The 15,514-nt window shown below is 29.3% G+C and overlaps 1 protein-coding gene across 1 annotated transcript in view; it reads left to right on the forward strand.

Annotated features, from left to right (window-relative positions):
- LOC124374212 (spectrin beta chain-like) overlaps positions 1–15,514 on the forward strand; it is a gene marked incomplete at its 5' end in the record, with an annotated part of 68,787 nt that overhangs the window by 14,827 nt on the left and 38,446 nt on the right. Inside the window, 7 exon segments of the mRNA XM_046832472.1 lie at positions 2,053–2,278; positions 3,146–3,249; positions 5,671–5,820; positions 7,322–7,512; positions 7,675–7,866; positions 10,933–11,014; positions 13,960–14,037. Of these exon segments, the coding sequence (XP_046688428.1) occupies positions 2,053–2,278; positions 3,146–3,249; positions 5,671–5,820; positions 7,322–7,512; positions 7,675–7,866; positions 10,933–11,014; positions 13,960–14,037 (1,023 nt within the window).

Below are 15,514 nucleotides of genomic sequence, written 5' to 3' on the forward strand. Positions count from 1 at the left end.
ATTTCTATAGGGCGTGGTCACGTGACGTCGCAAAGTAACCTGAACCGTAACACGGCAAACAGTTTAAATTAGCGACCACTTCGTTCAAATTCGTCTTGAGGACGTAAAATGACTGCTTAGAATTAAGTTACGACGTTGATTTTAGGTGTCATTAAACTTTAGACGTGTATATAATTATCGAAAAAATATAAAAAATCACTTTCGGTCGGAAAATACACTTGAAAAACTCTACTGGTTAGAATTTCAACTAATTTGGACTTCAGTGATTGAGGTAAATGTGGTGTTTTCTTAGGACGACGATTTTTGTTATCATTAAACTGTACAATGTACCTATATAATTATCGAGAAAAAAAATCACTTCCGGTCGGTAAATACCGAAGAAAAGCTCTCTACAGATTCAGATTTTGACGAATTTGGATTTCACTGGCTGAGTCGTTGAGATAAAAGTGGTACTTAGAATTATGTTGGAACATTGATTTTAGTTATCAATTGAACGCCAACTAATAACTATATAATTATCAAAGAAAAATTGAAAAAATCACTTCCGGTCGGATAATACACCGGAAAAACTCTACTGATAAGAAGTTCCGACTACTTTGGATTTCACTGACTGAGGTATTATTTCATTTTCCTCAGTATATTCCGATCGGAAGTGATTTTTTTTCTCGATAATTATATATTTATTAGTCGGCGTTGAATTAATACCTAAAATCAATGTCCTAACATAATTATAAGTATCACTTTACCTCAACCACTCAACCAGTGAAATCCAAAATCGTCAAAACTTGAATCTGTAGAGAGCTTTTCTTCGGTATTTACCGACCGAAAATGATTTTTTTCTCGATAATTGTATAGATAGTCGAGTACAGTTTAATGATACCAAAAAATCGTCGTCCTAACTCAATCAAAAATACCACGTTTACCTCAATAACTGAAGTCCGAAGTTGTTGAAGTTCTAATCATTAGAGTTTTTCAGGTGTATTTTATTTCCGACCGAAAGTGATTTTTTTCCGATAATTATGTACTCGTCTACAGTGTAATGATACAAAAACTCGTCATTATAACTCATTCATAAATACCTCAATCACTGAAATCCAAAGTAGCCAAACTTCTAATCAGTAAAGTTTTTCCGGTGCATTTTCCGACCGTTAGTTTGATCTGTACCCGAGCAACGCTCGAAAATTGCCCTCCTTTTCTAAAGGGTTTTCGGCCGTCAGTGTCCCAATATCCCCGAAGGGGTATTTCATTTTCTCCACAGAATATAGTTGTGTCAATATTATACGCTTGAGTGAAGCTCTGTTTTGTTCTTTTTCTTTCTTACCCAGTGAATCCAACATCACTTTGGTGCCTTCTATTCGGCCAGAATTGAACTTCATAAAGTTTCTGTAGCTATACAAGAAAATTTGTGGTACTAGATAGAGTTGCTGTGAGAGTTGAATTTGCCTATTACATCTTTCCACTTTCTATAAGGCGTAGTTACTAAAGCTCCATATTTTTGGTATTTACCTTTTACCAGTGAACTCATTGGCAAATAACGCACAAAACGTCCCCCGGATCCCCCGATTTCGGACCCCCCCCCGAACGAAATTTCTGGCTACGCTACTGGTTATAATTTTGATTAACACTTTCACTGCTATTGAGTGAGACCAAGTACTCCTAACCTGGTTCTGCACTATGAGCATCAGCTGCAGTCAATATGTAAGTAAATTGAAAATGCGAGTAATAAAAAGTATGTGTGATGGTATATCAAGTCCAGGACTTAAAACTGTTTAAAATGTATTGTGTATTTCTACAAAAATTTTAGTTTTGTAAAATTCAAGAGAATATGATACCAACAGAAAGTTATCGAGTTTTTCATTTATAATTAATAATAATATAATTATATAAATTATAATAATAAATTAATTTGTCATTAACTCTTGTATAATTTCATTGATTTAGAATTTTGTGGCTTTCAGTTCTTAGTACATTGAATTATGTATAAATAGATCAATATCAATTGTTCAGTTGATTAGGTTACATTGTACAATATTCAATGATTGTGTCTAACAGGTAATGTTCTTACTGAGCAAGACCAACCCAGACTGGTGGAGTGTACGGAAAGCTAATGGTCAAGATGGCTTTGTTCCCGCAAATTATGTTCGTGAAATAGAACCCAAAATCATGCAAATTCCAGTGAGAAAGGCAGAAAAAGTACGAGGCGTTCAAAGAATTCAAAAGACTAAGATGGTTAAGCAAATGGTTCCTGTGAAGAAAACTATTCAAACTAAAGTAACAGGCAAGTGTATCATGATTATAAAAATAATTTATTAAAGATTCATACTATATCTATTAACAAATTTCATCCCTCTTGATAGCACTATACGAAATGGTTTACTAAAGTAGATATACTATACACAACAATTACAAGGAGAGATTAAATAGAAGAGATCAGAACTTGTTATTTTTATTTTACCTAATTAATGTGAACTTACAATTGCCTACTGAAACTGGATTTCTGTCTCTATATAAGAAGTGTGAGTACTCATTGATATAACAATTTTCAGAATTTTAGGTTTTCAGACAACATTTCATACAGGACAGACCTAGACAATTGAGGAAATTCCTTGGAGAGAGTGGTTATTATTTTTTTAGTAATACTAGGGCATTCATTTACTGTTTCCTTTGTATAAAGATTGAAAAAATTAAAAATTGAAATGGTTTTTCCAATAAAATATATTATTGAATGCACACTAAATGGCTGTGTAAATTATATATATATATATATATATATATATATATATATATACATATTATACATAATGCGTAATGTTTTGAGTAAAAAAGGAAAAATTTAAAAATATTTTTCATTTTATTCAACTAGTCCAAATATTGTTCATGATTAGCAAATATTTTTCTAACAAGACAACTTAGAATGTACATAATGCATCCTAAAAATATTTATAAGAATTATAAACTCCTTTCTACACTGAAAAAATGAACACGACAATATATTTTGAAAAGTAATAAAAAATCATTCATTATTAGCAATATTGCATGGTAATGTTTGATTGTACTAATATTTGGTGAGGATGATTTTTGTGTAACTATAAGTTGATGTTTTAAGGATATGTTATAGGCCTTATTATTTTTTTTAATGTTTCAGGTAAACCTACCAAAAGAAAGTCAGCTGAAGATGATAATCAGAATGTTGAAAAGAGACAGAAGAAAATAAACAACACATACACCCATCTTCTAGAACTAGCTGAGGTTAGAAGTTGTTTGTACAAGATGTTTATTTAATAGATCACTGTTCACATAAAAACTAGTGAAAATCTTAGTGGTGAAATTGTTTTTTTTTCTCTGAACAGTTCATTCTACAAAACATTTCAAAAACATAACATACTTCTACTTAACCCTAGAACTGTTAATCGACATAATTATGTCGGTTAATGCCGCTTTTGTGGTGTTAACCGTCAAAATTTTGTCGATCAAACATTCCTTCCTATAATTACTTTTTATAATATACTCCGGTAACGTATCGATATAATTCATGCACCATTGGATTCGGGAAGAAAAATGCTAAGGAACAGATGAGTTTTATTCCTCTTTGTATTATGGTTATGACGTAGCAAGCTTGTTATTTTGAACGTAAAAGAAAACGCGACGCCGTTTGTTGTGACCGCCATATTGCCGCTGCCGTTCTGTATCACTTTCGTGCCGAGCTGTGGATATTTGTAAGTTTTAATAGTTTTACGCGAGTTTTAGTGTCGTATTTAATGTGTAGTGTGTTGTTTGATGTCGTAGTAGTGTAAACATATATATTTTAGAATAAATCAATTTCTATTTACTGAAATATGTTTGAGAAAATTACCGGCTTTGTGTAGGCTATGGCAAAATGACTTGGCTAAAATTCATTTCACATAGTTTGTTATTGTTTTCACTTACTAAACGTTATTTATAGCACTCTTTTAGCTCTGAAGTAACTATTTATTTTTGGTAAATAGATAGTTTTCACAATAAAATATATATTTCCTGTAATTTCTTTGGTTTTATATATAATAACTGTTTGGGTTATTCTCTATTTTTTTAATATCTTTAGTTATATTTATAGTTTTCTAACTACATAATATTTCCTATTACTTATAAACCATAAATTTATAAATTTTGATATAGTACAAGCTTTAGAAACTATTTTATATTTTGCTGAATGAAAATTTTTCGCAAAATTTTTGAATAATGGCAAAATTTAACTTTTTTTACTTTTCAAAAAATAATTTATGGTAATTATTTCATTACTACTGTATATTCTATTTTATTCTAAGTAATAAAATATGCAAAATAACATGTATTCATAGATAAATGTATTTGAAAAACTTGTTTTACCAAAGTCTTACGTGTACACCGATTTTCAGAATTTATACGCATCGCTGCTTTTTGTTCTATAGCTTTATGATGCTTTCATAAATGTGTATAATGTTTATGTTTTTCTGAAACTAGATAAAATTTGACACAGAATGGCTATCTCACTTATAAATATTTCTCATTATAACTTCATTTGCTAGGTATGGTCCCCCCCAAATTTAAGAAATATTTTTCGTAAATTTTATATTTGATTAAAAATAGTGTTTATTAGAAAATTTTTAATGGTTAATTTTACAATATAGTGCAATTCTACGTTTAATTCTGAACACAAAAATATATACTCTTATTTATATTGCTTTTATTTTATATTTTTAATAATTTTTTTAAAAAAACCTTGCGCGAAGCTCCAAAACAGCCCGACACTACAGGATGAAATGACCGCCAGTTTCTAGGGTTAAGGCTTTCAATCTTTGAGTACTAAGATTTTAATTTAAATATTTTTTATCATAAAAATAGGCTAAGATATGTAACATTTGGTGTATCCCAGGCTGAGCTATGAAAAGTAGGTAATCTTGTAGTTATACTTAAAAATTCACAAATAGATCAAACTATTACAGAATATAAGTCTAATTTTTACTTTTATTTATAATAGTTTTCTCTGTAACATTATATATATTATACATGGTATTTGATTCTGCTAAGCATCCAAGTATTAAGGTTTTAATAATTATTCTTGATATAGCAAATTTTTTCACTTGATTACAATATAAATATCTTTTTAAAGTACTTTATTACAAAATAATGAATAAAACCATAGAAGTGCATACAATACACTTGGGGATTAACAATTTCTCATTAGTAATGTGTCAAAGCTAAATCTCAAATCCACAAAATTGTTAATAAGTCTATTCGTGGGTAGTAGCTGATTGTCAGTATGCAGATTACTACATTAAACTAAAACATGTTATTGTCATACTTTCTGTATGAAAAAACATTGATAAATAATTATGTTATTCTAGAATTATTAAACATACCAAATATATTGTTAAAACATTGATCCATTTTCTTTATTGAAAAGATTTCACTTCCAGAACTTGTGAATAATTTATCCAGTTATACTTAATCTCTAACATACAATTATGCCATTTTAATTATAAAAAAGTAATGATCTACGTGCCAAAACTTATATAATAAAACAATTAAGGTTTTTTCAATAATAGCTTTATAATGAGTCCATATCAGTAAAGATCTCATGGGCTCTTGTTTTATAAAATTGCTCTTGTGCAAAACTAAATGCTAAATATGTTGTATTTATGTGATCCTTAGCAAAGACATGCTCTGCTTGAAGATTCCATCAGGCTGTTTGGATTTTACCGTGAATGTGATGATTTTGAAAAGTGGATCAAAGACAAGGAGAAAATGCTGCGAACAGAAGATAGAGCAGATAGTGTTGAAACAGCAAAGAGAAAGTATGAGGTAAGTAATAACATTCGTAGTTAATAAGTATAAGAGGGGGAAAGTTGATACAGTACAAGATGGTACAGTACTAGGTAGGAACAGTATTCTGGTCAAGATGGATTTCAGACATGCACTATCTCTGACCTAGGCATACTGAGTATGTCATTTTAAACTTTGTGGACACTACTTATGTATTTGCATTTTTTTGAGTGCCGCAGCGTCTACATAGTAGATGTTGTTAAACGTGCATAAATTGCCGGCATCTACCCAGTAGACGATTTGTATTTAATTAATATCACATATAATTCATTTTTGTTTTGACAAATAACTTATTTCACGGCAATCTACAAGTTTCGAACAATCGATTGTGATTGATTTTTATTGTTCACCGCCTCCTTGTAGTTATTTGCCATCAGAAAAAAACAGATGACGCAATAGTTGGTCAGCTGCTACTTGTTGCCATTAACTACACAGTTTCGTTTTTGTTGTGTGTTTACATTGTGCTAGTTTCGTGTGTTTATGCTAAAAACTGTTGTTATTACTATTTTGCAATTGTGTTCAGTAAAACTTACAATGCATTTATAAACTTCTTTTTTCGTGTTTAGTGACGTATATTTTATTGTTGGATTGGTGATGAAGTAAAACGCAAGTTCCAATCAAACTATTGATTTTAGGAGAAGTAAGGTTATATTGTAGGCCTGTGTATATTTTTATATAATTAGTATTTTACAGTCGTCTTACTTCATTGAGTGAAATAGGATAGTTATAATATTGTTTCTAAACTTTTGACAAACTTGAACAAAAATTGCTTTTTGTTGTATTTTGTATATATTGCAGTATCTGGTTAAATATTACTGTAACACACCATATTATGCATTATTTTTTATTCAGTTTTTCATGCTCTTTCATATGGTATAGCTAAAAAAAATTAAAAAAAATATTGTATAAATAAAATTTTAGTTCAAACTTGAAATTTATTTTTTTCATTTTTTAGTTTTTTGTTATAACCTGTATTCTTTTTGTGTAAATAAAAATAAAATTATAATATTATATGGAAAAAATACCTTGTTTTATAACACACAAACTAAAAAAAAAAAATTCAAATCGGTTGAATAGTTTTTTTCCACACACGCTTGCAAAACAGAAGGAAATGCTCCGGCAATTTATGCGTATGACTTGGGAAAATATGCCGTGGCACTCAAAGGGTTAATAAATGGTAGTGTATCTTTCATATGCTAATGTTGTCAAGTATTGCAATTTAAGCAAATGAATATCTCTGTGTATTTTGATTAAGATGGCAACAGAATTACTAAGATTAACAACAATCATCAGTTTATCTAAGATTGAGTTTACAAGATCCTACAAATGCATTCTATTCTGCCCCAATACTATGATTTCAAATGAATAAGAATATGGAATTACTTGTCTTGAGTCAAAATTTTATTGCACATTTCCTAGTTGTTTGATGTTTTAAGGAATACTTCAACATTATCAAACTAAGTGATTGATTCTGTTATAGAAATTCCTGACAGACTTGTCAGCAAGTGGCAAGCGTATTGAAGCCTTGGACTCAGCCGTTGAAGAATTTGTGAAGCAAGGTCACAGCCAGTTAGATAAAGTACGGGCAAGACAGAAACAAATACATCAGATGTGGAACCATCTCAATTGGCTGAAAGCTCAGAAAGAACGTAGCCTGGAAGGAGCATCAAGGTAGACAAATTTTAAATTGTTAAGATAGAAAAAAATCATTGTAATAGATCAAACTGTAATAGACAAATAAATGTGATAACATTTGTTTGTTAAATTTTGTAGAAAAGTTGAAAGGTATATTGTTAACTAGAAAGGTCAAAATCTAATTTGTGATTGATGCAGTGTGGAGCTGTTTCATCGCACTTGTGATGAGGCCCGAGACTGGATGCTGGAGAAGATGACGCAGCTGGACACGGCAGAGCTGGGACCTGACCTCAAGACGGTGCAGGCGCTGCAGAGGCGACATCAACAGCTGGAGAGGGAGTTGGCACCTGTTGAAGAAAAGGTCAATCGAGTCAATCTGCTGGCCAACTCGTGAGTACAGCATAACTGTCAGAAAGGATAACAGGATTTCGTACATTTGTCATCGTTATAGGTTACAAGAGGTATAACACTATTCTGTATTATAAAGATGGCAAATGTTTGAAATCCTGTTGTCCTTTCAAACCTTCCATTGTCAATAACAATCTTTAAACAAAGAATAACTGTCAGATTGGATTACAACATTTCTTCAAGAAAATGTTTTATATGGCCTCTTTTTTACAGAGAAAAAAATCAATTATGTTTTCAATTTACTGTTGATAATTTTAACGTTTTTGTAACTAAATGGACATGTGAACACAGCCCAACTTATATATTTTTACTGATGAAATTATTTTCAACAAATGCAAAATTACAGAAATTATGTAATAAATAATTTACATAGTTATTTAAAAAAATTGTTTTTGAGAGGATATATGTTTTTTTAATTGAACATTAAAGTTTCAACTTAAAAATCATCTTGTTTTATGACTAGATTAATAATTTATCTTTAAATCACTCAAAATATTGTTAGGGAATATTATTAATACACACTTATAATCCATGTGGATGTGAATAGGAAAAAAATCCTAATTACACAACAAACACGAGACATTAATAAATCAAACCATTATTTCTTTATAATCTGAAATGTTATGATATCCAATGTTATAAAAGTTGAAATAAGTATAAATGTAAATAAAAACTTATGAAACTGAAAAATGCCCGTTATTATTATTTCAGGAATAAATGATGTTTGGAATTTTTTCACACTGGACGCTTAAAAAAAAATTTTTTTTAGTACATATAAGTTTTAATTCAGTCAAAATTAAAAGGATAGTATAAAAAGTGAAGAAGTCATAAAATGTTTTGGTTATAAAAATAAATATATACGTTAGTTATAAAAATTGATAAAACAAGTTATATGCTAATTTTAGTGTTTGGATTATGTTTTGTACATTTTTTAGTATTTAATTTTCAGAAAAAATACCAAATATAACATATATAATCCAAATTAAAATTGTCCTGTTATCATACTGGATTTTCTTTCAATAGACTGGTTCAGCCCATCGTGGGGCTCTAGAAGTCCACAATTTCATTTGCTTTATTAGACGATTGTAGCCATAGAAATGTCTGGTAAACATAAATGTACAGTATGGCCATCCATGAAGTAAAATTGTGGCAGTACTTTAAACAATTACAAAGTACAGTAGGTAGATAATCTAAACATCACTGTCAGTATTGTGTAAAAGCAAATAAGATTTCAAAGGTTAAAAAATGTAAAGTTACTGTATTATTACTATTAAACTTACTACACTATTCTAAATTATCTTAAACATGTATTAGATCCATACAACCACAGGAAAACCAATTTTTAGCTTAACAAAACAAGTGAATGATATAAAAATTCTGAAAAATATTAATTTTTTATAAAATAAAATGACAATGTGTGTGAAATGCGCTTGTTTTTCGATTGTTTAGTGTCTTCTGTTAAAGTACTAGCAAAATTTAGATTTTTTCGGGGCAGTTTGTACTGTATGTATTGTTGACCCACCATTGTCTTATTTCGTGCTTTTTGTTACCAATAGTGAAAATGTTATTATTCCAGCTTGCTTAGGTAATTTAAGCCCTATTAAAATTATATATAAACTTTGTTTTATTTTAAATGGTTGTCAATATACTGTATATCCCATCTTAATGTCCACCTTTTAAAAATAAAGAATTTCAGATTTTTTGAAAATACGTACTAAATATTGCTTGTAAAATAAAACAATCAGCAAAACCAATATCGGTGTGAAGTATACCTTTTTTAATCTTTTCTATATTGTAAGAATAGTGTCAACTAAAAATACTGACATATGTTTATAAAAACTCAACTGCAACTATATAAACATTTTTAGTAGAAACTACATCAATTGGTAAATAGGCAGAAATATATAAACTAGATTAATTGTCACTGACATCAGCTGACCTTCTTGTAAAGTGTATTTATCATTAGTACTTAATATGTTGACATAACACTTGCAAAATTTTACACTTGACACTTTAATCATGTTTTCAATTTATAAATAACTAGCTGTTTTCCGTGGCTTCATATGCTTTTCGTAAACTTTGCTTGTGCATGAGCACTTCTGGTTCAATTGAATTATATTTCCAACACCAATGTAGAGTTTGCCTTGTTGCCACGATCAAGAAAATCTGTCAAAAGTGTATGTTTATAGCCATTGTACACGTGCATGTACTTTATTATAAAATGGTTTAACACTCAAGCTTTAAGTTCAACCAGAAATTTACTTAAAAGACAAATATACATTATAACTTAGTGCCTTCAAATAGTGTTTGGCTATTTAATGTACGTAACTTGTCTTTTAATTGCAGTTTATAATGTGCAGGCGCTTTGAAAACTTTTATCTTTTGCAGCACCACCTGGTGGCGAGTTACATCAATGGGCATAGCATATAAACCTTATCTGTGGACGAATAATTATACATACAAATTTTCATTATGATTGTTGAAATAGACTCAGAGTCTATCAATGACATGTACACAAACATCCTCTTTTACATAGATAGATAGATAACTTGTACTGACTAACAACAAACATTGAACACCATAGCTAAAAAGACCACTTGAGGTCTGCTGACATTGTTTTGGGCTCCATCCCTGGGCGCATTTTCTTAACATCAATTTTTGTAACTTAAAAGATAACCTTGAAATTTAAATTCTATTGTGTTTTTAAAATTGAGTGCACAGTTTTAAAAGTATCTGTGTTCAAATATTACCAAGGAAATTAGTTTAAAGACTATTAATCTCTGAATGATTTAATTATCAACAATGTTAAGATAATACATTTTTTTAATAATAGTACGAGGATCTCACAATTGGACAGACTAACCAGAGAAAAAATGAATTATTTTACTAATTGGTATTAGGTTTTAAGTAGGAAAAGCACATTCATATGTTTGATTTTTCTGTTATTATTCTAATGCACATGGTAAAAAAAGGTATTGAATATTGATTGCTATACTGTGCTATTATTGATTAATTTGTTTTTAAACAATTGTGTACAACTGTTTTCAGAGTTAAGTCATCATATCCAAATGAGAAAGCAAATGTGAATGCTCGTCAAAACGAAATTCAGGAACTTTGGGGAAAAGTAAAGGTTAGTATCATATATATATAAGGAATTTTCTTGCATTTAAATGTGTTGAAAATCAGATTTTTAGCACCAGCTGTTACTGACTATTGACTGTTGAATACAGTAATCCAGCTGTTATGTTGTTTTGCAATTTATCATATCTTGCTGTAACGAATGGCATTGGTTTGTTTAGATTATTCATGTCCAATGATTTCAACATTTTATATTCCGTTTTATTTATATTGGTTGTTTATGTCTATGTACTTTTTATAGAAATCTGGTTGTAGGGCCTATCTAGTCCTAGGACACTTTTTTTAACCCTAGAACTGTTAATCGACATAATTATGTCGGTTAATGCCGCGTTTGTGGTGTTAACCGTCAAAATTTTGTCGATCAAACATTCCCTCGTATAATTACTTTTTATAATATACTCCGGTAACGTATCAATATAATTCATGCACCATTGGATTCGGGAAGAAAAATGCTAAGGAACAGATGAGTTTTATTCCTCTTTGTATTATGGTTATGACGTAGCAAGCTCGTTATTTTGAACGTAAAAGAAAACGCGACGCCGTTTGTTGTGACCGCCATATTGCCGCTGCCGTTCTGTATTACTTTCGTGCCGAGCTGTGGATATTTGTAAGTTTTAATAGTTTTACGCGTGTTTTAGTGTCGTATTTAATGTGTAGTGTGGTTGTTTGATGTCGTAGTAGTGTAAACATATATATATTTTAGAATAAATCAATTTCTATTTACTGAAATATGTTTGAGAAATTACCGGCTTTGTGTAGGCTATGGCAAAATGACTTGGCTAAAATTCATTTCACATAGTTTGTTATTGTTTTCACTTACTAAACGTTATTTATAGCACTCTTTTTAGCTCTGAAGTAACTATTTATTTTTGGTAAATAGATAGTTTTCACAATAAAATATATATTTCCTGTAATTTCTTTGGTTATAATATATAATAACTGTTTAGGTTATTCTATATTTTTCAATATCTTTAGTTATATTTATAGTTTTTCTAACTACATAATATTTCCTATTACTTATAAACCATAAATTTATAAATTTTGATATAGTACAAGTTTTAGAAACTATTTTATATTTTGCTGAATGAAAATTTTCGCAAAATTTTTGAATAATGGCAAAATTTAACTTTTTTTACTTTTCAAAAAATAATTTATGGTAATTATTTCATTACTACTGTATATTCTATTTTATTCTAAGTAATAAAATATGCAAAATAACATGTATTCATAGATAAATGTATTAGCAAAACTTGTTTTAACCAAAGTCTTACGTGTACACCCGATTTTCAGAATTTATACGCATCGCTGCTTTTTGTTCTATAGCTTTATGATGCTTTCATAAATGTGTATAATGTTTATGTTTTTCTGAAACTAGATAAAATTTGACACAGAATGGCTATCTCACTTATAAATATTTCTCACTATAACTTCATTTGCTAGGTATGGTCCCCCCCAAATTTAAGAAATATTTTTCGTAAATTTTATATTTGATTAAAAAAAGTGTTTATTAGAAAATTTTTGGTGGTTAATTTTACAATATAGTGCAATTCTACGTTTAATTCTGAACACAAAAATATATACTCTTATTTATATTGCTTTTATTTTATATTTTTAATAATTTTTTTAAAAAAAACCTTGCGCGAAGCTCCAAAACAGCCCGACACTACAGGATGAAATGACCGCCAGTTCTAGGGTTAAACAAAACTTGTATTAAATTTTACCAGATTTCATTATTTATAACATTAGTTACCAAATATGTACCTACTTAAAAGAACTATGCAGTTGCCCACAAAAACATATTTTTTGTTTTTCAAATGTATGTACCTTTAAATTAACATGAAAATCATGATTCTACAATACTTAGTAGGTAAAATATTATTTTTCTATCAATCTACAAAATCAACATTTTTGACTGCAGCATTTTAGTGCAATCATATAAAAATTATAGAGCAAAATATTTTTGCATGATTACTTATCTTAACATTGTATTTAAAGGGTTAAATATTGTTCAAAATTGGTATTTTTCAATAATATTTTTTTACTTAGCACTTACTAGTAAATATGACTCCATCAGAGAGTCTAAAGTGATACACAGAATACACATAGGATTATCACTTAAAATTGACCCTTTATTATTGAATTTAGTTGTAATTACATTTTCTTTTAATATGTTCAAGCCTATGCCTTTTTTTGCGGTATAGCACCTGAAATCCCAAATGTAGTTTTCTAGCCTATTGTATTCATTTAGCATTATTATTTCTTTTCAAAAATTTGTTCATATTAAAATGTACTGTGACATACTTTTAATGTAAGTAGTCAGCCACTATTACGTCATCGGTACTAACAGTGTGGACATGTGTCACTCTGACCAAATATTTGTGTTGAAACTCTTGATATAATACATACAGGCATACATAGTAATAATATTGCTAAATAACATCAATAGAAATCTAGTGATGAAATGTTATTTTACATCAAAAGTACTATGACATCACCATAGTAATGTTACTTACATGTCAAACCTGAAACTTACTCATTTTCCAAATAACAATAGTAAACTTTTAAGAAAATAGCAGAAATCCGAGTCAGCTAATAGTAATAGAAACATGTGAAAGACTGGCAGACATCGAGTCAACTAATTATAATAGCTACAAATTAGCTGAAACTCAAGTTGTAAAAAATAATCAATACTTTGAAGACATTTTTGGAAACCAAGGTTGATTTGTTATTCTTAGACATAACTAAACATTTGATATAGCAATAATTACGATTTATTATTAAATAGTGAAAAAAGCAGCTTAAAAATACCCCTGGACTTGAGGCCATTGTGGCGTCTGCAGTACTAGTGGTGTGACGTGTAAGACACACCAGGGCATCACTGGGTTTGAACGTGTTAATAAAGGAGATTAGTAAACTGATAATTGATTATCACCACAGGCAAAAGCAGTGGAAAGGAGATCAAGGCTGGAGAATGCTGTTGGACAACAAGTTTTCATGAACAGCACGAAAAATTTGGTGAGTTACATAAATTTTTATTTAAGAATTTTTAATACAAATGTAAGGAAAATTTATTGCTTAACTCTGCTGAATGATATGTCATTCTAATGATAAACATTGATTAATGAGCTTAATAGTGGATAAGTCACTTTATTTCTTACTGGATAACATTATATAGTTTTAGCTTGATTGATTCATAGCTGATTTTGTCTCTTTACCAATTAAGAAAATATATATACATACACAGCTATTAGGAGCCTAATTTTGTCAAAAAACAAGTAATTTAGGTTTTATAACAGTCATTAAATAAAAAATAAAAGTTAGATTATATTGTCTCGTTAACCTGCTGGTTTAAATACAATTTAGTAGGCATTGCTTGTGTATGTCAACTGCTGGTTTGAGTGAATTATGTTTTCGATGCCAATGTTGAGTTTGTCTTATTACCACAATCAAAAAAATATGTAAAAAAGTGTATATTAATGCCCATTGTAATTTATTTTGTGCTTAGTACATTTATTCCATACTTGATTTTACTTGTTTCCCGATTAAGAAAATATTAATCACATATCAGAGAAGCCTATTTCTGTCAAAAGTGAACTAAGATTGGTTTTATATCAGTATTTAGATTTGTAGTAAAGTTTAGATAGTAATACTGTCTCTTAGATCTAATACTTAATATTTGATCAAATGTACAGTTAAAAGTACATTAACGATGACACTATGCATTTGTTTCTTTATAAACTGAAAAATATTGTTAATATTTTAGAAGATTTAGAGCTGGAATTGGTACATTAGTTCAAAAGCACAGTCCATCAAACTTTCATCTAGCATAGTTCTTGGAGACAAATTCTGATCATCTAATGTTTTACAACATTTTTTAAGATAGAGTACTTACCAAATTCCTGAAATGTAAAACGGCGTAAAAAATTATGGTTATTCCTTAAAAAATGTATACACTATAAAGGAAAACAAATTGAAAATAATAAACAATTCTTACACAGAACAGTTGATTACAATACACATGTAGACCAAGATGTAATTTATCGCTACTTTAAAGACTAATGGGACATAGCCTAGTGGGATTTTCAAAATAAGAATAAGCCTTATTCATCCCAGAAGCTTTAAGAATGTTCATGTCAAATTTCAGTACAATCGGTTGAATAGTCTATGCGTGAAAGCAAAACAAACAAACAAAAGAACTTTCACATTTATAATGTTATTATGATGTAGACATTTGACATTTTATATTGTCATAAACATCTGAGAGAATGTATTAATTTCATTCCTTTGTGTGACTAAACAACAAGAATTCAAAGTGCTTAATTAAAAGATTAATTTAACGAAATGAAAAAAATTACAGTGTTTTTTGAGATAACTTAAAATTGCAAAGAACACAGTTGTCAAGGTCAGGGTAAGGGTTGTATTTAAAAAGTGTACAAAAGATTTCAGTTCAGCTATGATACAATATGAAGTAAAAATAAAACTTTTTATAAAT

Source organism: Homalodisca vitripennis, unplaced genomic scaffold (assembly GCF_021130785.1).
Source record: "Homalodisca vitripennis isolate AUS2020 unplaced genomic scaffold, UT_GWSS_2.1 ScUCBcl_7467;HRSCAF=15163, whole genome shotgun sequence".
Lineage (NCBI taxonomy): Eukaryota > Metazoa > Arthropoda > Insecta > Hemiptera > Cicadellidae > Homalodisca > Homalodisca vitripennis.